This window comes from Dermacentor variabilis, chromosome 11 (assembly GCF_050947875.1).
Source record: "Dermacentor variabilis isolate Ectoservices chromosome 11, ASM5094787v1, whole genome shotgun sequence".
NCBI classification, from domain to species: domain Eukaryota; kingdom Metazoa; phylum Arthropoda; class Arachnida; order Ixodida; family Ixodidae; genus Dermacentor; species Dermacentor variabilis.
This window is the reverse complement of record NC_134578.1, coordinates 10,249,847-10,271,436: the sequence shown is the minus strand read 5'-3', so window position 1 is coordinate 10,271,436 and position 21,590 is coordinate 10,249,847. Positions and strand designations below refer to the sequence as shown.

At 46.7% G+C, this 21,590-nt stretch overlaps 1 protein-coding gene across 2 annotated transcripts in view; it reads right to left on the bottom strand.

Annotated features, from left to right (window-relative positions):
- Nucleotides 1-1,149: 1,149 nt before the first annotated feature.
- Nucleotides 1,150-21,590, bottom strand: part of LOC142564797 (venom metalloproteinase BumaMPs1-like) — a 37,287-nt gene continuing 16,846 nt past the window's right edge. Inside the window, exons 5-13 of one of the 2 annotated variants that reach the window (XM_075675958.1) lie at nucleotides 14,038-14,189; nucleotides 11,013-11,084; nucleotides 10,808-10,935; nucleotides 10,665-10,717; nucleotides 9,344-9,452; nucleotides 8,144-8,311; nucleotides 5,279-5,414; nucleotides 4,885-5,043; nucleotides 1,150-1,398 (exon numbers count right to left, since the gene is read on the bottom strand). In XM_075675958.1, the coding sequence (XP_075532073.1) occupies nucleotides 1,204-1,398; nucleotides 4,885-5,043; nucleotides 5,279-5,414; nucleotides 8,144-8,311; nucleotides 9,344-9,452; nucleotides 10,665-10,717; nucleotides 10,808-10,935; nucleotides 11,013-11,084; nucleotides 14,038-14,189 (1,172 nt within the window). In that variant the 3' untranslated portion in view covers nucleotides 1,150-1,203. The remainder of the gene's footprint in view (nucleotides 1,399-4,884; nucleotides 5,044-5,278; nucleotides 5,415-8,143; nucleotides 8,312-9,343; nucleotides 9,453-10,664; nucleotides 10,718-10,807; nucleotides 10,936-11,012; nucleotides 11,085-14,037; nucleotides 14,190-21,590) is intronic. The other variant, XM_075675960.1, reaches the window with a different exon arrangement.

Here is a 21,590-nt window from a genome sequence, read left to right as displayed (position 1 = left end):
TACGTCACGTCTACGAAAGAAGAGCTAAGGTCCGGTCTAATTTGTTGTACATATTTTTATAGTTAGTGCTTGTCCAGTGTCGGCCGTGTCTTTTCCTTGCTTCCTTGAATCTTATTTCATAGTAGCGCGCCCCAATCATCCAATACGTCTACGAATTCCAATTTTGTTGCCTTTAGAAATTGACGGATCTGGTGGTGATTGAATCCATGCTACTTCACATTACAGCTGAGGTTTCAGAACACAGGACATGGCCACGTATTTTGCACAGGGGACCCGTTTATGAATCACGCAGTGTAAAAACCTTGACTTTGATAATCTGCCAAGTTCAGCAGCTTTTTAAAACTGGTACAGCGCAACACGGAAAGGAAGAAACAAGCCGAGCCGGCGCGGCTTCTTTCTGCCTTTCCATGTTGCGCTGTACATGCTTTAGAGTGCAACACCAACTCGCCCAATCCTCAACCATACTGATCAGCAGCTTTTATTATTTGCCCCTGCGAGTGTTTTTTTTGTTTAGCTTTGTTTTTTAAACTCCAGACATGTTCTCCTCCATCAAAATAGTGACTGTTTTTGCTTTGCCCCACTACAAAGTGTGTACGCGGACACTGCCTCTTCCGATTCTTTAAAGACGCCCTCCCGGGTCCCTTTTTGCTGCACCACGCATGTTATAGACTGACGACAAGAGCTTGAGCTATTTACAGGCTGTAGTTTAGCGGGCGAACAGCTGGATAAAGCTTCCTGGGCACAGCCGCCCAGCGCGCCTAGGCGAAGTCGAGATGGCTTCTGCACGTTTTGTGTCGCGGTGGCCACAGGACCGGCCAATGGGAGCGTCACGTGCTCCTCACACGACGGTCGCACGCGTCTACTTATTAGTCGGCGCTGCCTGTAAAGTGAGCTGGTATCGTGGCGTAATCCTGTAATTGCAGTAAAGCCGGCTTCGTGAAAGAAGCGCAATAGCGCAAGGTCCTGTGGACAAGCCACGCTCGCAGGTGGAGGCGCTGTGGAGAAAACGACCTGCCACCGGCCGCGGGCCTGTGAGCGGGCCTCCGCTTGCCGGGTCTGGTCCGTGGAACGTAGTACGGAGATCCCCTGCTCTAGACCACCACGAGCGATACCAGCAAGGCCATAACTCGTAACAGTGATTAACGAGCAAGCACATTTATTGTTTTCGACGCCAGTTGAGTCCGCTCCAGCGCTTTCTCGTAGTCAACCTTTACTAGGAGTCGTAGGCCGCGGCGGATAAGCTGTAGAAATGGTAGGCGTCGTGGAGTCGCAGTCGCAACGACACTCCGTGGTGCCGTCAGTAGTGGGCGTTTTTGTCGCTTCTGGTGTTGTGCTCTCGGTGGCCGGTGCTTGCGGCACTGTGAGCGTGCTGCCCCCGCACACGCCTCTGACGCAAACCTGAAGGCAAGAAATCTACATTTGGCCCGAGTTTGATGCCACCGGTGCACATCGAAATCAACCACGTCATACAATCAGTATAATTGGCGTAAGAAGCATTACGACACTTCGTCGATAGGTGAACGCCAAAACTAACTAAACAGCAATGAGATCGGACATATATGGGGGGGGGGGATTAGATCACGCAGAATTTTAATAACTCGGTTGTTTCAGATAGCGTAATTTTAGTCCTTGAGTTGGATTACTTGAAGCTATGGACATAACTCGCGCTAGAAACCGAAATCAATAATCGACTAATTGAGAGGAATTAACTAACTAACTTGATAAATAATTGCTTTATGGCACCTATTGCAAATTACGAATTGTAGCCATGAGTTTGCTGTGCACATCCAATTGGGACGACGTACTTCTGTGAGGATCGCACGGGTTTCGAGATATGTGCCGTGAAACTTGCTGTAAAAAAGGCACTATTCTATTTTTTTACAAAGCAATGTTTCATGCATTGAAGCACAAAGTAACTGGTACGCCCATGTATTTCGTCGCACACTTTGGGAATGAATGTGCTGAAGATGTAATCCTGGAAATTGGTTTTCAGTGGATAGCCTTGCGAACTCACTGACTGCATAGCGTAAGTTAGCATATTTTCATTTATTTATTTACACCTTACGGCAGGCCGTGGGGCCCAAGCAGGAGGGTCAAGGTAACACATAAAGAACATACGCGTACAAAAGGCAAAATGTGAAACTTAAGAAATGAAAGTAGATGAAAAAGAAAACTGGCCGCACGGGGGGGGGGAGGGGTGAGCACAAACCCGCGTCTTGGCGTTACGCGTGCGATGCTCTTACCAGTTGAGCTACCGCGGCGCTGTTTTCCCATCCACTTTCTGGGGTATTCGTGTTTATCTGCTAGAACTAACCCTGGGAGCGTTAGCCAGCGCACCACTTACACACACACACACACACACACACACACACACACACACACACACATACACACACACACACACACACACACACACACACACACACACACACACACACACACACACACACACACACACACACACGCACGCGCGCACGCACACGCACACGCACACACACACACACACACACACACACACACACACACACACACACACACGCACACACACACACACACACGCACGCGCTCACGCACGCACACGAACACACGCACGCACGCACGCACGCACGCACGCACGCACGCACGCACGCACGCACGCGCGCGCAGCCACGCAGCCGTCTGCAACGTATTAGGTTTGGTGTACGAGTGCTGCCTTCATTTACCACCAAGTGCCTGCGCTGCCTTAATAAGTGTTATTAAAGGACTGGTACGTACTTTCAGAAAATTCGATTACGAGCTCTCTAGCTTTGCCTATATCACTGCGATATATAGCAGTACTGCTGATTTATAGCGAATTTAACCGTAGCGAACTTATGCTGCAGTAGGCTTTTAAATGAGGTATAGTGTGCGTGTGGGCGTGTGTGCAGGCAGGCCAGTTGGTGATTCATGATTTGGGAAGTTACCGCAAGGTATATCGCCCTCTGTTTTTATTTGTCTTTATTGGTTTTTCTATTTGTTATTTTCATTTCATTACTGGGGGACATGTGTGCCTGATCTATATAAGCTAGGCGTTCGTTTCATTAAAGGGACACTAAAGTGAAAAACGATTTCTTCTGCATCAGTAAATTACCGTTCTACAACACCAAAAACACCACTCTTACAACATAAGGCGTTTCGTAAGCCAGGAAAAGCGCAAGAACGAAATACGGGTGGCGACGCCTACTTAAGTTCCCGCACCTGTGGGCTGTGACGTCTTGGATTTTGATGGCATCTTCTAGGGCCTGCTAATTAAATATAGCGGTACAGATTGACTACATTGCGTTCTAAAGGAACCAAATATTAAACATGGCAAGTTTCTGGAACCTCTATTCAGCCAACGCGGCCCAAATGCGAAAACATACTTTGGAATCCCTGACGTCACACTGACGTAGTGGCGCTGGGGTTTCGGCGCGAAATTCAAGTAGTGATACTTGGACCTTCATTTTCTCATCTAATAATCAAACAATTTTTTTAAATGACGGCCTGCAGGGTTCTCAAACAATGGTTCATTAGTTTAAACTGATTTATTGTTTCGCTTTAGTGACCCTTTAAATCATCAGTTGTCAGCCCGGCTTCGTTTTGTCCTTGCGTGCGTTCCTTGCGGTAACTTCCCAAATCCAAATCAAAATTTTGAATGAGTACTGACACTTATTTTGAAATATGCAGAAAGTCTACCACACGCTGAATTATGAATTCTGAAAACTGAATTCTGTGGTTTTACGTGCCAAAACCACGATTTGATTATGAGGCACGTCGTAGTGGGGGACTTCCGATTAATTTCAACTACCTGGGGTTCTTTAACGTGCACCCAAAGCACAGTACACGGGTGTTTATGCATTTCGCCCTCATCTAAATGCGGTCGCCGCGGCTGGGATTTGACTCCGCGACCTCGTGCGCAACAACATAGCCATTCATGGCGGGCATGAACAAGCATGAACATTGGGAAAGGCGAACTGTTTTAATTTCATACTGAAGTCAGTTTCATTAGCGTCAGCGGCATTATTGTGACGTCACGACACAAATCAATCTTTCTGACATCTACAAATTTTTTGTAGCGCAGTCACAATGTCATGGACACAGAAGGTACATCGAGACAACACGAAGCACTGGCTTTCAAGCAGAGATTTATTGCTAGTTCTCCCTGCCACTAGAAACACAGCAATTATTGGTGTCCCATGCGTTAGCAAACCCTAGATATCGTTATCACCACAAGAGCTCCAATATCTTCAAGCACCTTAAACAGCACACCTTCCAATAATTAATTTCTCGCCCCCCCCCCCCATGCAAACATAAAAAAAAGCATTTGTTCGCAATAAACTTCAGTTGTAAAAAGCGTTTTTCTGTGCGTTTCTTTTTTCAAAGTGCTCGCGTCTCTACCCGTTGGAACCATACCACACTGTTATCATGTACGAACTGGCCTAGAAAACCATCCTGCTCAACTATAGGACGGTCACCCATTACACGGGACTGAAAGAGTCTACACAATTCTCTCCATACAAATGTACATAAGGGCAAATACACTTTTAGATTAGCTCGCCTTATAGGGAGGCACGGGGTGTCCGGGAGGATGGCGTGGCCGTAAACACAGCTGGTCGTTCCCCAGAAAACCTGTCACTGCAATGTGAGCCGAGCGTGCCAGTTAAATTTTTGCGCGGAGTTCATCTAATGGGCTGACCACACCTTACGTTGTTGCGATGCCATTTATCAGCGACATTATTTCGTATACAAATCATTTTTACTGTCTTTGAAAGAATTGAATAATCTCCTGATGTTTGGGATGTAACACCCACTGCAATGTTTCGAAGGCTGAGAAAACTTATAAGACGTTGATTTGCAGCAGTTTCCTGGGTTCACTTAGCCTCTTACCTTGTCTACTGCACAGGGCATGTAGTCCAGTGCGTGTTTGTACAAGTATTTAATCGTCGTATGCGTATAACATCGTTGGCGACCATATTTATTACTGCAGTACTGTTTAAATATCGGATATTGGCACTTCACCATGCAATATTTCATACGGTCCGAATCCTGAAGGAAAAAAAAAAGAAAAGAAAGATTAAATTGTGCTTTGCGGGGAGGAGAGGCAGCGTTGCGAATTTTATCTGGTAACAGTGCTGACAAAACTTTCAAATCTCGCGAATGTAATTTCGCGAAGGTCTCATGCACTCGGCAGTTATTGAGCCTCTATCGGTGACAGAGTGCAGCCTTTATGTTGACACATCTCCCAGTAAATGACCTCGACAAAAGGAGATGCTTCACTCACCATGTCAGCGGTCACGTTGTCTTTGTCCGGAAAGACGCTTTTGCAGAACTGGTTGGGTGCTACTTCCATACCGGGGTACCTGCCCTTGTTCGTGTGTCCAGTGTTACTCACTCGCCAGCAAGCCGATCCTCGCAATCTGTAATGTATATCTCCTGTTTAGGCAACGACGGTCTCCACTTACACCAAGTGTTCTTTTTTTCTGTATTTTCCTTCTTTTTTCTTTACTATACAGAGAAAAAAATGCCTGTCGCAGATATAGCACAATTTAGTACTTGAGCTGGCTTACTCAACGAGAAGGAAACTACTTGAACAAGAGATGGAGATGCGTAATAGACTAATTAACAAATTTTCTCCAATTGCAACACACATCGACATTTGTGAGTTGCACCCGGTGACTTCGAAATTCATATCCACTAGGAATGAATTTTTCGTATGAACCTAGTTTCGAGATACGTGCCTCATACTCGCGGTAAAAATCCACTGTTGTTCCACTTCGATTTAAAGGAAGCGCCGTTTAATGCAGTAAAACACAAAAATAATGGGAACGCCAATCTACTTCGCCGCAGTCATTGCGAATGAATATTTTGACACGGGTGTCTTCCTCAGAATTAGTCCTCGGCAGATGTGCAAACTCGCCGTCTTGTGAACTGACTTGCGAACTGACCGTCTAGAATTCGTGAACATCAATATTAATAAAATAGTAATTAGGTAAAGCTTAAATAGTGAAAATTATTTAATTAGTCAGTCATGATTTTGAATATCTTGTGCAAGTAATGTCCGCCTCTCCGAGCTATGAGTTTCAAGGATTAAAATTGTGCTATCTACCACAACTATTTTTTAAAATCTATGCAAAGTGTGAAAAGGAAACACGTGGCATAAAAATAGAGCATTTGAACCAAATTATAACTTGCGCGGACTATGCTTCCCCCGCAGTGGCGAACAGCAGAATTTGTGTAACAATTGTTAATACAATATTAGTTAACAAAATTCCGCTAATCAACATCTCAAATGATGACTTAAGAGGGTATGTTGTGATTGCAGAATGCAAATAAACGACTGCCCAAATAATTATTGCTTTGCCCTTTAAATTAATGTTTCCGGACTTCAGAAGATATGCAGCATGAAGAAATGTTAACTGGAACAGCGATGCATTTCGCAGCTAACTTCTGCGCATTCTTTGCAAGAACGGCCTGCTCTATCTGATAACTTTGCTTCGGGGTGCTCGCCTATCATTCGCGAGTTTATATAATTGTAGGCTCTCTCTGTAGCGTTTAGACGACACTACTTTTTGTTTGAGAGTCAGCTTGCGTGAGCGCTTCCGGAGACAGCGAGAATGGCACATGTATCGTAATCGAATGCCAGAAAAAGCTGTATTCGCCCAAGATCTCCACTCATGCCGAATAAAATGTAACTTCATCGTCGACTACGACGCTCCCTAATGCGTATTTCGAGCGCTGCTCTACACGTGTTTTCATTTCGCTTGTCAATATTTGGTACTATGTTTATATAGGTACACGGTTTACATTAGGAAGAGAACGCTGTGAATAACTATCCGGCAACTCTGTTCTTGACGCCTTTTATGCGCGTCCCCCCACCTCCTCGTGTCCATCACCCTACTCCCCTTCTTAAAATTCTTTTTCGTTAGTCAGACTCCTCAGCATTCACCGTGTTGCTGAACGGCGCGGCGGTCCCTAACATTCCCATATTTCTGTTTCTGCGTGGAATTCGAGGCTATTCACCCACCTGCCTTCCCGTATGTTTGTTGTGGCGGTTTCTTAGCTTCGCTGGCCCAGCATCCCCTTCCTTGATATATATTTTGCCGTGCGCAAGCAAATCAGCGTTCTCTAGGTCTTTCTTTCTTGTCCCGTTTTTCGCCATGTTTTTATTCTTAACAGCGTGTAAACTAGCCTTAAGAGCAAGCCCTTCTCAAGTTTATTAATATAATGAAAGTCAGAGACAAAGGAAACAAAAGGAAGGAAAAAAAGAAAGGGGTGAGGGGACGGTGCTTATTACGAATATCCTAGACAAGCAAGTCGCAATATTCTCGAAATGCTTCCGCGCAGCGTGGTCGACGATTTGTACCAGAAAGGCCTGGTGAGGAGCAACAATGCCTTCTAGTTTTATGCACGTGCCCGTCTCCTCTTTATCTGTGTGTGGAATATTTGGCGCTGATCCCCCTCAGCAGTCATGGTTAACACGATCCAGAGTGAGGTGGAGGCTCGCCGCGAGTGAGGTCGCAATGTTCTATGCATAGGAGAGGAGATAAACCCCATGACATCCCCCCCCCCCTCCTTCGGACCGTCGCTAGCCCTTATCTTACTTTCACATTCAATATTGTCCTTTCATCCACGTCACTCACTCGGAGCCTCTCTCCTGGAACATTATGTTCCATGGGAAAGGGGGGATTCGTCAGAAAATTTCAGGGAGAGTTCGACCCTCTAACTAGAATATCAACTAGAATGTCAACTAGAATATCGGCTATCCCTGTTTGTTCTCTGATCCACACTACTTTAACCCTGTCTCTTGACGTTACACCTAACATTTTTCGTTCCATCGCTGTTTGCGTGGTACTTAACTTGTTCTCGTAATTCTTTGGCAATCTCCAAGTTTCTGCCCCACGTGTTAGGCACGAACGCCATGATTGTATACTTTTCTTTTCAACGATAGCGTTAAGCTTCCAGTGAGAATTTGGTAATGACTGCCGTACGCACTCCAAAACATTCTGTAAATTTCCTTCTCATGATCAGGGTCCCGTGTGAGTAATTAAACTAGATAAACGTATTCCTGCACATTGAATAACGCTGTACAAGACTCTACATAGCACTGCATAAACACTACACAAGAAGAAAAATGAAAGGGTCTCACATTACGAGGTTTCGAATTTGCCTCAGGCTGCATGTTGAAAAACGGTGATATTTCGTTCCGCCGTCGACGTAGCTCATGATGTGACCTTCACTCCAGAGACAGGCTAGTGATCCTGGGTCGCCTGGAATCCATGATTTGGGCTGGCTTTCATCGTGAGCGGCCCCGAGCCTTGAGGATACGTTTTGCAAACCGGTTAGACTCCACGATGAAAATGAAAGAAAAAGATAACTAGGAGGAAGCATCACGGGACATTCTCGGAATCTAGCCATCAAAAAAAAAAAAAAATGAGTAAGGGTAAAGGCACCCGAACACGTGATGGCAAAAGGTCGTCTCTGCTGCGCTGGGCTTGTCACACGTGACTCGTCGTCTGCTTGTTCGTTGCACCGCTCGGATGTTGTATCGCCCGCGGATAATTGTGCGGACGCTTCGGTGTTCGTTAGCCGTTGCAGCGGCAGCCGTGATTCTCGGCATCGCTACCGAGAACGCAAGCTCTCAAATGCGGCTGGAGAAAGCGGCTGCTACTCTAGCGGCCACTGGCACTCAAGCCTAACACGAACGAAGCACCGCGTTACTTGTATGGCAATGCTGTTCCCAGGATTGAACGCTCGATGTACGCAACAGAGCTAGAACGGCGTCAGAAGAGGCTGCCTTTCGAAGGGTGTACATCATGTATAAATAGCGGCTGACGGATCGAGAATCGCTTTAGTTTGATTCGCTGACAGCTAGCGCGCTCTTATGGTCGCCGCTTTTGAACTAGTCCTTTTCGGGCGCAAGTTTTGGGCACAGTAGTCAGTTAATTATTCTTTTTATTTAGTTACTTGAGTTGTCGTCACCTTGTTCCTGCACCGTGTGGTCATATTTATACAAATATACATGCAGCTAATTATCAAAAAGTCTATAGTGCGCGCGCCCGCCTACACGCACCCATCAGTTGCTATGGCGTTGCGCTGCTAAGCTCGAGGTCGTGAGCTCGATTCCCTACCGTGGCGGCCGCTCATGCCATGAGATGCTCGGGAAGCTTTTCCGTAATACCAGAGTCCTTCCAAAAATGGAAGGGCTCTGGTGATACACATGGACGGAAGACTTCGTTCTCGGCTGTGAACACTCAGTGATTCTCAAAGCTAATCGGTTATTTGTCCAAGAAATATGAGCGAGAGAGGCTGAACAATGGTTATGAAGCACATGTTGCTGTATTCTTACACGTGGGCCGCTTCGTGCGTCAGCGTGTGCATTCCGGTGTAGAGACCAGCGCTGTCTTCGCCAAGGGCTACGAAAAACTGGGTGCACAAGCCACCTACAAAGCCGATGCCTGCGAAAAAGCAAGTGGGTTCAAAGGTGATTTAGCTTTCGACTGATAGTGAAACTTCGTCATTGCACACCTGATGCTGAATGAAACATAAAAACGAAAATAGGCGAGTACCTAGCACCGCTAATTCTCTGTATACGATAACTTAGGTTGTGGCTCCTGCAGCGCGCGGGAATATCGTAATTTATACCGCCTAAACCTCTACATTTACGAATGTTGCCTTAATTCAACAAACCAGGATTTTTTTTTTTTTGCTAAGTTTCGGTATCGAGTACAAAGCTTCAGGCTAAATGTCTTCGGCCAACACTGCATGTCAGGCAACAAGCATCATTTGCTAGTTAAGAGCAAGGACACCAGGACGAGGGTGGATCCAACTTTATAGAAAATCCGGCAACATTTAACGACCTGGGCTCAGGTCTCCCATGCGGGGACATTGAAGACTTGCCTCGTCGCCGCCTCCCGGGCCCGCTGGACTGCCCACTCTTGTGTCTTGAAGTTGGAGCTGCGCAGAGCGGCGGCCCGCTTCGACGCATGAGCCCCCGGAGCTACTGCCATTTGAGCTGCTTTAACAGGGCACTCCCACAACGTGTGCGAGAGCGTCGCTCTAGTTGCCTGTCATAACTTGCAAAGAGCACTCGGGTAGTGCGCGGGGAAAATGTGCCGCAATCGCACCGGACTGAAGAAGGTCAGGTGGAAGTTCGGCACGCGACTCGCTTTCTTTTGAAGGCCTCCTCTTCAAATAGGAATTTTCTTAAGCGAGCCCCTGCCGCCGGATTCCTTGCCTATCCCCTTTAGTGGGTACGAGTCATAAAAGAAAGGATCCTCATCATAATAATCATCACCATTTTGAAAGCACGGTCAGAGGAGACAGACCGTTGCAAGATCTCCAGCTGCAGCGGTGTAATACACGTGAATGTAAAACAAATGAAGTCTACACCTATAGTTTGAATATGACGAGAGATGTCTGTACAAATTCCAAAGGACGCCATAAGTGGCTTGTGGTGACTTCCAGTTTTCTGCCTTGGAATTTGAGTCCCCCCCCCCCTTTGTTGAAAAAGCTTTTTTTGTGTTTTTTTCGATTATGCTTATTCTTGATGCGTTTTGCGCAATGCAATGGAAAATAGAATTTTTTTCGGGTATTTATATGTGCCATCATTAAAGCGTTAAACCAGTTTGATTTGACACTACATTTGTGTGGCAGGTTAATAAGATTACCTAACACAGTCATGCTCTTCGTGCCCGCGGTGTCTTCGGAGTATACTTCATGCCTGCGAAAAGGAGTCGTACCGAAATTAGACATTGCTTAACAACAAAGCTTTATATTAAAAAGAGAAAAATAAATAAATAGGCGAACGTACCCAGTAATCAGGTACACCATATCCGGATAACCGTACTCGTATCTTCTGCTATCGGCGTACACACGAAATTCGTCAAGAGATGATGAGCTTTCCATTAATATGCCGCTACCATTCTTATAAGTGCTGAACTGAATAAAAAGAAAGTCAGAGGTCGGTGCAAATTACAGAACACGTTAGGAATAATGAATGCAAGAAAAGTAAGTACCTGGTCTTTCTCGACTCCGACGAAGAGGAACTTCACCCTTGGCTCGCTTGTATCTATGTACCTCATGTTAACCTGCGGAATGACGGAGGACATGTGCGAATGTGAAAGTAAATTTGGAAGCTAAAGTGCTGTACTTCGGTTGTTATTTGCACTAATGAAGTCAACTTTTTTATGAGATCGCTTGAATGAGCTAAAGTGCTGAACTTCGGCTTTTATTTGCACTAATGAAGTCAACTTTCTTATGCGATCGCTTGAACGAGCTACAGTGCTGAACTTCGGCTGTTATTTGCAATAATAAAGTCAACTTTTTATGAGATCGCTTGAATGAGCTAAAGTGCTGAACTTCGGCTGTTATTTGCACTAATGAAGTCAACTTTTTATGAGATCGCTTGAATGAACCTTAAGTGCACTTTTTCGTGCACCACAACACCGTCAGATTTTCTGTAATGCACTTTCCCTCTCAGGCACGGAACTTGGCAGCAAATGGCTCTGCTCACACAGTGCTATGTCATAGGTGGGTCGTCTCGTCTTAAAGTGTACTCGCGGACGTTTGCATTAAAAATTGCAAATGAACAGCGAATCTGAGAAGCTTCACGCGCTAAATGAATGTGAAGGTGATGGACTAGCTCTGCCAAGGGGCGCGGAAAGTTGAACCACTTATGACGTTAGCTTGGCTCGCTTGCTCGGTATATTAAAATATGGAACATATTTCCATTATTTTTTTATAAGGTGATGTTTCTACGCCTAGGCTTGTTGAATCAATATATTCCTAAATGATGTTCTTTGCCGCTTCAAAGTCACAGGATCCTTTGAAGAAGCTTTTCCTTTTGCTTTTTCTGTTTAGATACACGTGACACGCAGGCATGCTCTAATTACATATTTTAAATAGCACCACTGGGGACATAGTCGGAGTAAAATAACACGGCACAAGTTCTGTGATCTTTTGTTTGGTCTCTGCATAAGGGGCACTGTCGAAGGTGGATGGTTACTAACTTGTATGTATGTATGTATGTATGTATGTATGTATGTATGTATGTATGTATGTATGTATGTATGTATGTATGTATGTATGTATGTATGTATGTATGTATGTATGTATGTATGTATGTATGTATGTATGTATGTATGTATGTATGTATGTATGTATGTATGTATGTATGTATGTATGTATGTATGTATGTATGTATGTATGTATGTATGTATGTATGTATGTATGTATGTATGTATGTATGTATGTATGTATGTATGTATGTATGTATGTATGTATGTATGTATGTATGTATGTATGCGTGTGTGTGGGAATGAAGCGGTTCGACCGTCTCAGAACCCACGAAAACGAAGAATTTTTGCGCATACACATTCTGTCGATCAATATGGCAGATTTGCTCCCTTTGATGATGGTGATGTTATATGGGGTTTTACGGCGCGAAGGCCTTGTTACCTTTAATAGCGATCTCAGCTTTGATTTTTATAGTTGCACCAGCTCTTGTCGTCCCAGAGGCAGAGTTGCCAACTTAATTTCCAAATTTATTGTAATGTTTCGAGTTAAGTGAGTTCTTCAAATAGAAAACAAGCATTAACTAAAGAATAAAAAAATTGCATCTTTAATTCACAATAAAATAATATGCTTGAGCTCGACGGACACATCATCACGACCAAAAATTATATCTATTTTTTGCAAAATAAAGGTCTCTGCTGTCGATTTCTAGTTACCACTGTTTTGCTTCAGCCGACTATACCATACATCGGCAAATTTCTAAATAACATCAGGTGACCAGAGAGCCCATGATGTGGCGGTGAGGCTAGGCCTCCCCGTCCCGATGTGGGAGCGGCCTGCGGTGCTGCTGTAAGTGCGGCACTTCTCAGGACCTCATTAAAGTTCTTTGTCTGTATGTCATCAGGTGACCGACTCCCCTGCTGTTTCTGGCTGCGTTTTCCTTAATTTGACGCTCACTGGGTTACTCTAATCGACTGTCCGTTATCTACCCTACGCATTACATAGCCTGCCCAACTAACATATCAGATACATTCGTTGGTTGTCTAATGCGCACCGCCGTATTCCTCTCTCTTTACATTGCACCGAACATCTTTCGCTCTATCACTCATTGCGCAGTTTTTAATTCCTTCTGTATGTTTCTTTGTATAATTGATTTTATTAACTTCGACAGCATAGGAAAAGTTGGCTACTGAAAGTCTCAATAACCGAAAATTGCAGCTAATTATGAGTTCAGCCCCCCCTCCCCCCCCGTTTGCAGAGGTAGCAGTGATAGTAACTATTCTTTTGAAAGATAACGGCAAGTCGGCGTCAATTACGTAATAACGCCTACCCCTATGCACTCCAACCCATTTTATTCGTCTTGATATTTTCTGCTTGCTATAGGGAGACCCTGCGAAACTTCGCGTAGGGAGAGAGAGAGAAATAAGAAGCAATAGCAGGGAAGTTAACCAAGGTATTGCCCGGTCGGCTACCCTACAAGTGGGGAAAGGGCAAAGGAAGATGGAAAGGAAGAGGGAGAAGAAGAATCATTGTGCGCTCACTCGCATAATAATGTTCACTCGCAAGCGCTCATCTTGTCCGGTTGTCTTCAAAAAGCGCATTAGCAATAAGCGTACATTTTCTGACTATCAGACTGACTATCAATCACGCACTCTTGTTTTTTTTGACACGCTCCTAGACATTACCTTGTTCCTCTACATATTCATTTTCAAAGGTACTTCTACAGGCTTCATCTGCATGGAAATGTCATTAAAGCCATTGTTTGTTCCCGATGCTGAGTCTTGGAGCAATTGTTCTTTGGGTATGTGTCAACTTTGAACGTTTCAAGTTAACGGAACGGATATAAATTGTCAGCACTTTGTACTATATCGGTTTCTTTTTCACGCGTGGTCTTAAGATGGTCATTTTCATAAAATTGACATCAACTTTCCAAGGCAATTTGGTAGAATATGTTTCGAGGTGCGAAAAGCTGCTGGTAGGTGGTGCTTCAGTAAAGCAAGTTCTGAATGTAGACTGATTGATACTCACAGAGTTGATCTGTACGCAGAGATAATTTATTAACTGAAGCGTTGTCTTGAAGTACTTAAAATGCGGGTAATCAGAGACCATGAAAATTTCTATCGTAACTTCCATGGGAACACTTTCAGCTCCGTAAGTCCTTTCGTTCACGATCCAAGCATCTACATCAAAAATTGAGAAAGAGAGTATACGAGAACTGTAATATTGTAATTGTATTGTAATTGTAATAAGAGAGTGTGCGAAAATTGTAATAAAATAGGAAACACCTAGCAGTAGGCAATTCTCGTATTCATAGGAGACCCAGAATTTTGCGCTTGCCAATGAGTGATTAAGCGGCGTAGCGCCTCCTTGTGGAAAAACACTTTAGCATATGCCACCATCCTCCTCTCCCCCATTTCCTGAGAGAACGTCTCGCTTTCAATTTAGCATTGGCACTATAGTAATTTGGCACAGCGGGAGACTCCAGTTAGCTGAGCGTTTCACGAAACTTTACATGCCTAAAGTTCAGCAGTGTAAAACAGTAATAAGAAAAGCGTACGTAGCGCACCATATTAGAAAAAAAAGACTTAATTTTTGGTTTTGTACCCAAACGTTTCCCACATTTGAACGTCGCTCTTGCTCTGGCGTCGCGTTTATTCAAGGCGTCACGTCCTTGCAGGTCTAGAGGACGTTTTAAAATTGCGCTGTACTATTGGGGACTGAGATTGTCTGTCACTGAAACTTTCTCCTTAAGGCGAAATGGGGCAAACGAAAGCTTCTTTGCCTTTTATTTAAAATGAGCGCTATGGACAGTGTTGGAAAACAACTGTGAATTCGGGCCTAGAAAAAGGGAAGAAGGGGAAAGAGAAATTAGTGACACGCTTTCTTTAAACGAGATAAATTCTGGGGATTACATGCCAAAGTCAAGATGTGATTACGAGACACACCGTAGTCGGGGACTTTTCATGAATTTTGCCCCCCCGGGGTTCTTTAACTGGCCACTAGACATATTGTTACGCATGAAGAAAACGAAGACCAGTGAACGTGCTTGCGGTCCCGAGTGGAAGAAGGAAGAAGAGAACGACGCTCAGTTGATAAACCAGCTGACCGCTCTTGCGCTCACCTTCGCGACCTAAAGTAAACGGTCCCCTTCATCCGTCAGGGTTATAAACGGTCTCCTTCGCGCGTAACAAAGTGGTGGAGGTGCGGGGTATCGCTCACAACAACGGAACCATCACTGCCGCAGCTTCGTCGAAGCCGTCGACTTGCCGGCCTCCCGCCATCAGCCGTGACCATCTTCGACATGCCAGAAGAAGGAGCCACTCCGAGGGCAGCGCCTAGCAGTCCGCTGCCATACTACCGAGTTCCACCCACCTTCGGAGGCAAAGCGGGGGAAGATGCCGACGAGTGGCTCGTCCACTACAAACGAGTGAGCAAATCCAACGGGTGGGATGCAACCGCTCAGCTCACCAACGTGGTGTTCTCCCTGACCGATACCGCCCTCGTGTGGTATGAGAACCACGAGGACGCGCTTACGACGTGGGACCATTTTGTTGACGAGTTAAAGGCGTGCTTTGGGGACTCAGTCGCCAAAAAAAAGCGTGCGGAGCAGACACTGTCGCAACGGGCGCAGCTACCAGGTGAGACATGCACAACATACATCGAAGAAGTGTTAAAGCTGTGCAAGGTGGTCAATGCTCGCATGTCGGAAGAAGATAGAGTTGGGCATTTGCTGAAAGGAGTGGCTGAGGATGTGTACAATTTTCTAATTGGAAAGGAGAGCCTCAGTTCTGTGTCCGATGTCATACGGCACTGCAGAACTTTTGAAACGCTAAAGCTGCGTCGGATTGCGCCAAAGTTTGGTCGGTTGGCAAACGTTACGACGGTTGCCAGTGTGGACACGAGTCCTTGCCTCGACCTTCCTTCGACCATCCGACAGATTGTCCGCGAGGAACTTTCCCGCCGCGAAGGGTTGTCGCATTCCACTGGTGACCACCATGGCGTGTACACGTCACGTGAGGCTATGACGGCACCACATTCGGCCCCTTGGCAACCGATGGTTACCGCAGCGGCCGTGGAGTACAGCGCAGCCCCACAGTCGAGGATGACAACACGCCCGCCGACTCCGCGCTATGACCAACGCACTCAGCGCACGCCTTCTCGACGCCCGATGTATCGTCGTGACACTCGCCACGAACCAACCCACTACACGCGGGAAAATGAAAATATCCGCTTCATCGACGAACGACCAAGGTTTAGACCTCTCCCGGTGTGTTATTCCTGTGGTGTCCCGGGTCATATATCGCGGTTTTGCAACCAGCGTATAACCACGTGGTATGGCCAGCCGTCAGAGTTTTTTCGGCCCTCCGAACGGCCACACGGTGCCCCGTGGCCAGCACACGTATCGTCTGGCGACGAGTATTGGCCGAGCAGCTCCCGGAATCGCTCCCCAGCATCTGACAGAAGTTTGACACCCCCACCGCAACGTCGTGCTCCCCGTTCTCCCTCACCGCTGCGTCGCACCGCGTCCCCTTCGTCACCGGAAAACTAGCTAGCGCGGCCGATGGAGGTGAGGTCGCTGGAGACGTGCTACTGACAGAAATACCTCCTGTGTTGATGCTGAAAAACAAAGTGCGCGTGCTTGTAGATAATGTCCCTGTGATGGCTCTGGTGGACACAGGCGCAACAATTTCGGTCATGAGTGTCTCGTTTAAACACGTGTTAGGGCGAAAGGTTTTGTTTAAATGGGACGAAGATTCAAAGTTCTGTGGAGTGAGTGGTGAGCCGTTGCGACCTATTGGTGTGTGTAGTGCTGACGTATTTTTGGGAGGCCATGTTATTACGACAGAGTTCGTAATTATTCCTCGGTCGACCCATGATGTTATTCTCGGCATGGACTTCTTGCGGGAGTGTGGTGCTACTGTCGACTGCCGCACCGGAAAAGTATTCTTAAGTGGTAGGATTCCATCAGGACTCCTGGAGAACCCTGTAGATCGCGAAACTACACTGTGTGTTTGTGGTGATACGGTCATACCTGCATCATCTACCGTTTGCGTTCCCGTTGTCTGTTGCGGCGCCGATTCCGACTGCTTCGAAGCTACCGTAGAACCGATGCACTTTAACTGTATGAAGAACTTTTTTCATTAAGTATGCTCAACCAACTCGCCCACATCAAGCTTCTGCTGTATGAAGAAGAATGTTTTGGTTCCACATTGTGTGGTGTCGATCAAAGGCGGACGCACTGGCTTATGGACCGTAAACTGTTCTAAGGAGCCCGTTATACTATCTGACGGCATGAAATTAGCCTTCGCTAGGGAACACGCGTCCTTATCAGTGGCTCAACTTACAGATGTGCCGGAAGAACCTGACGGCCACAGTTCGGAAACGGCCCTTTTGTCGATGGTCAATAAATCGCTCAGCACGAGTGAACGCCGAACGTTAGTGGGTGTGCTTTCGAAGCACGTTTCGGTATTCGACTTTGCGCAGAAGGACAATATACCTGCAATCCCTGCGTCTCGAACGCGCCATACCATCAACACGGGTTCGGCAAATCCGATTAGACAAAAGCCATATCGTGTTTCACCATCAGAGCGCCAGATTATCAACGAACAAGTGCACGAAATGATGAAAAAGGGAGTCGTACAAGAGTCAGCAAGTCCGTGGGCAGCTCCAGTGATTCTTGTTAAAAAAAAAGATGGATCTTGGAGATTTTGCGTCGACTATCGCCGTTTGAATGCTGTAACAAAAAAGGACGTGTACCCACTCCCACGTATTGATGACGCAATAGACTGCCTTCATTCCGCCTCTTACTTTTCCTCAGTAGATTTACGATCCGGCTATTGGCAAATTCCGATGCATCCTGACGACAAGGAGAAGACTGCCTTTGTAACCCCTGACGGGCTCTTCGAATTTAATGTGATGCCATTTGGATTGTGCAACGCTCCGGCAACTTTCGAGAGATTTATGGACACTGTATTGCGTGGCTTGAAGTGGAACATCTGCATGTGCTATCTCGACGACGTCGTCATCTTTGGCCGCACCTTCAGCGAACACAACTCGCGTCTGGATATTGTCCTGAACTGCATCAGAAACGCTGGTCTAGTTTTAAACTCTAAGAAATGCCACTTCGGAGACCGCCAAACCCTTGTGCTTGGGCACCTCGTCGACAAGGATGGCGTCCGCCCTGATCCCCAGAAAACAGCAGCCGTTGAAGCGTTCAGTGCACCGCGCTGTGTCAAGGAGCTCCGTAGTTTTCTGGGGCTTTGTTCCTATTTCCGCCGATTTATTCCTAAATTCGCCGACGTTGCGTATCCGCTGACATGCCTGCTACGAAAGGACACCCCCTTTGAGTGGACTCCGGAGTGCGACTCTTCTTTTCGTCAGTTGAAGTTCCTGCTGACGTCACGACCGGTTCTTCAACACTTCAGTCCTTCAGCTCCGACAGAACTCCATACGGATGCCAGTGGCATAGGTATTGGTGCCGTCCTAGTTTAACGCTGCGGTGACCGCGAACACGTGATCGCATATGCAAGCCGCTCATTAAGTAGGCCCGAGCAGAATTACACTGTGACGGAACAAGAATGCCTCGCGGTAATATTTGCGGTTCAGCGGTTTCGTTCTTACCTGTATGGACGCCCCTTTACAGTGGTCACCGACCACCACTCGTTGTGTTGGCTTGTGAATCTTCGTGACCCTTGTGGCCGCCTTGCGCGCTGGGCGCTCCGACTGCAAGAATACAGCTTCACCGTCTCTTATAAGAGTGGTCGACGACACGCTGATGCGGACTGTCTCTCGCGTATGCCACTTAGCACTACGGACTGTGACGCCGACGACTTCGATCACCTCGTGGCTTCTGTGTCGCCGCGTTTTCCAGACTTCGACTGCTTCAAAACCGAACAGCGAAAAGACGATAAATTAACACCGCTCTTCACCGCTACGACCGCCTCGACGACAGCAAACCATTTCTGTGTACGTGATGGACTCCTCTATAAGAAGAACTTTTCCAGCACTGGCGCACGTTTTCTCCTAGTGGTGCCGGAGAGCCTTCGCACAGCAATTCTGCGTGCTATGCACGACGACCCTACGTCTGGCCATCTGGGTTCGGCGAGGACGCTTTACCGGATTCAGGAACGCTTTTATTGGCCTGGAATGCGACAATCTGTTGAGACGTATGTGGCCAGCTGCATGCAGTGTCAGCGCCACAAACGGCCATCTACTGCTCCGGCAGGTCTTCTGCAGCCGATCCCGCCTCCAAGCACGCCTTTCCAACAAGTGGGCATTGACTTCGTAGGCCCATTTCCCAAATCAGCCAAGGGAAACCGCTGGATAGTTGTTTGCGTCGACTACCTCACACGCTACTGCGAGACGGCGGCCGTGCCCTCCGCAACTGCCACTGACGTTTCAACATTCCTGCTGCAATATGTGATCCTGCGACATGGTCCGCCCCGCGTGATCATCAGCGACCGTGGACGACAATTCACAGCGGACGTCGTAGAGGAGCTGCTTCGTTTGTGTGATTCCCACTTGCGTCACTCGACACCATACCATCCACAGACGAATGGGCTTACGGAGCGTACCAACCGAACTATTGTAAACATGCTATCTATGTACGTTTCATCCGACCACAAGAACTGGGATGACGTACTGCCTTTTATCACGTACGCATTCAACACCGCCAAGCACGAGACCACCGGCTATAGCCCTTTCTTACTGCTGTACGCACGGCCACCCCGGTACACAATCGACACTGTTTTCCCCTTCTGCAGTCACGAAAATTCCACTGTCGCCGAGACTCTCTGCCTCGCCGAAGAAGCTCGTCGTATTGCTCGTTTGCGCACTTTGGCATCGCAGGACAGATCAAAAGTACGCTACGACATTCGCCACCGTCCGGTAACCTATCGCCCTGGTGATTTAGTCTGGCTGTGGACTCCAGTACGGAAACGCGGGTTATGCCAAAAGCTTTTGGCCACCTACGATGGACCGTTTGTGATTATTAGCAGACTCACGGAAGTCACGTATAACATAGCTCGCCTCACGGCGAGTGGTAGAAGAGCTGCCAAGACACAAGTGGTCCATGTCGCCCGCTTGAAATTGTTCACGTCAAGACACATGGATTGACTCGCCCGGCGGGCTTCGTCTGCGACGAGAGGAATGTTACGCATGAAGAAAACGAAGACCAGTGAACGTGCTTGCGGTCCCGAGTGGAAGAAGGAAGAAGAGAACGACGCTCAGTTGATAAACCAGCTGACCGCTCTTGCGCTCACCTTCGCGACCTAAAGTAAACGGTCCCCTTCATCCGTCAGGGTTATAAACGGTCTCCTTCGCGCGTAACAATATAACTAAATGAGCATTTTTTGCTTGAACGGGAAAATTTAATAACGATTACCGGTTCGGTATGAAACGGTTGAAACATAGTGTGACAACGTGTGCTAATAGATTGCGCGATTCTTCAAATAACTACATCATTCGGCGCACCTCATTTGCAGATCTAATTACGACTCACGAGTTGCGTTGTGTGCCAGAATGGGGATAGATGACGGTTGTGCAGGGGTCCACAGTTACCTTGACATAGACAGACGCCTGCGCTTCTTAGGTATAGGCCGTGGCATTTGTGCTCCGCAGTGGAAAATTGTTTCATGGTCCCCGAAATCAACATTTCTTCTGACGCTACCGTTTCGACCATTCTGGGAACTCGTTAGTAAAACTAAACTATATAAGCATGGAGAGAAGAAAATACGATGTCCTCGAGAAGAGGAAATCAACAAGTTCAGTTGCACGGCCTTTTGTAACCATAACACTGCGGCCGCTAATGGATGTCGTCACTTTCTCAGTGAACAAAATCTTTTGTTGCGTGCCATGGTTTAACGCATGTTTGGCGCCTGGCAGAGGTAAGTTGCCTAGCGATGTTCGAGATACATAAAATGTTTGCGGGGCACGACAGGCTTGACTTTGACTTCATTTTCCACTTTGACTTTCTTAGGCAGCACAATATATTTTCAGATGCGTAAGGAAGATCGACATGAGGTTCAGAGCAAGTCGTCCTTCTGCATCGTTCAGAAGCGTCGATGTCCTCGCCAGCTTCTAAAAGCAGGAAAGTGAGCGCAATGTACAAGACTAGCTTTTCTTTCTTTGCTACAGGCTAGAAGTTTGGAATAGTCGTTTATGTAATAGAATCCAAACGACACCACAGATCGAATGTCACAGTTCGTTCACAAGCAGTACCTGAATGTACCTAAATACTTGAAGCAAGAGGAAATTTAACTGACTGCTGCGATCAAACTAACGAGTGTGGAAGCTACGCACATCCTACGCAGACGTAAAGGGATCCTGACTTTCTCTCTCTTTATTTACGCACATAAAATCCCCCGCTTGTGTGTGCCACCAAACAGTAAACTGCATGTTATAATGAAAAAAGGACCACGCCTTGAAGGGATCCGGCCGCTTTCCGACATCTCCTTTTTGAGAAAAGTAGTTGAAATTGCGGCGACAGCGCCACTCGAAAATGTTGTCAAAGCGGTGCGCACCGTGCTTCGCCTGAGTACATACAGAAAAAGAAAGCCGACCCAGCATGGAAAAGCGCGGCT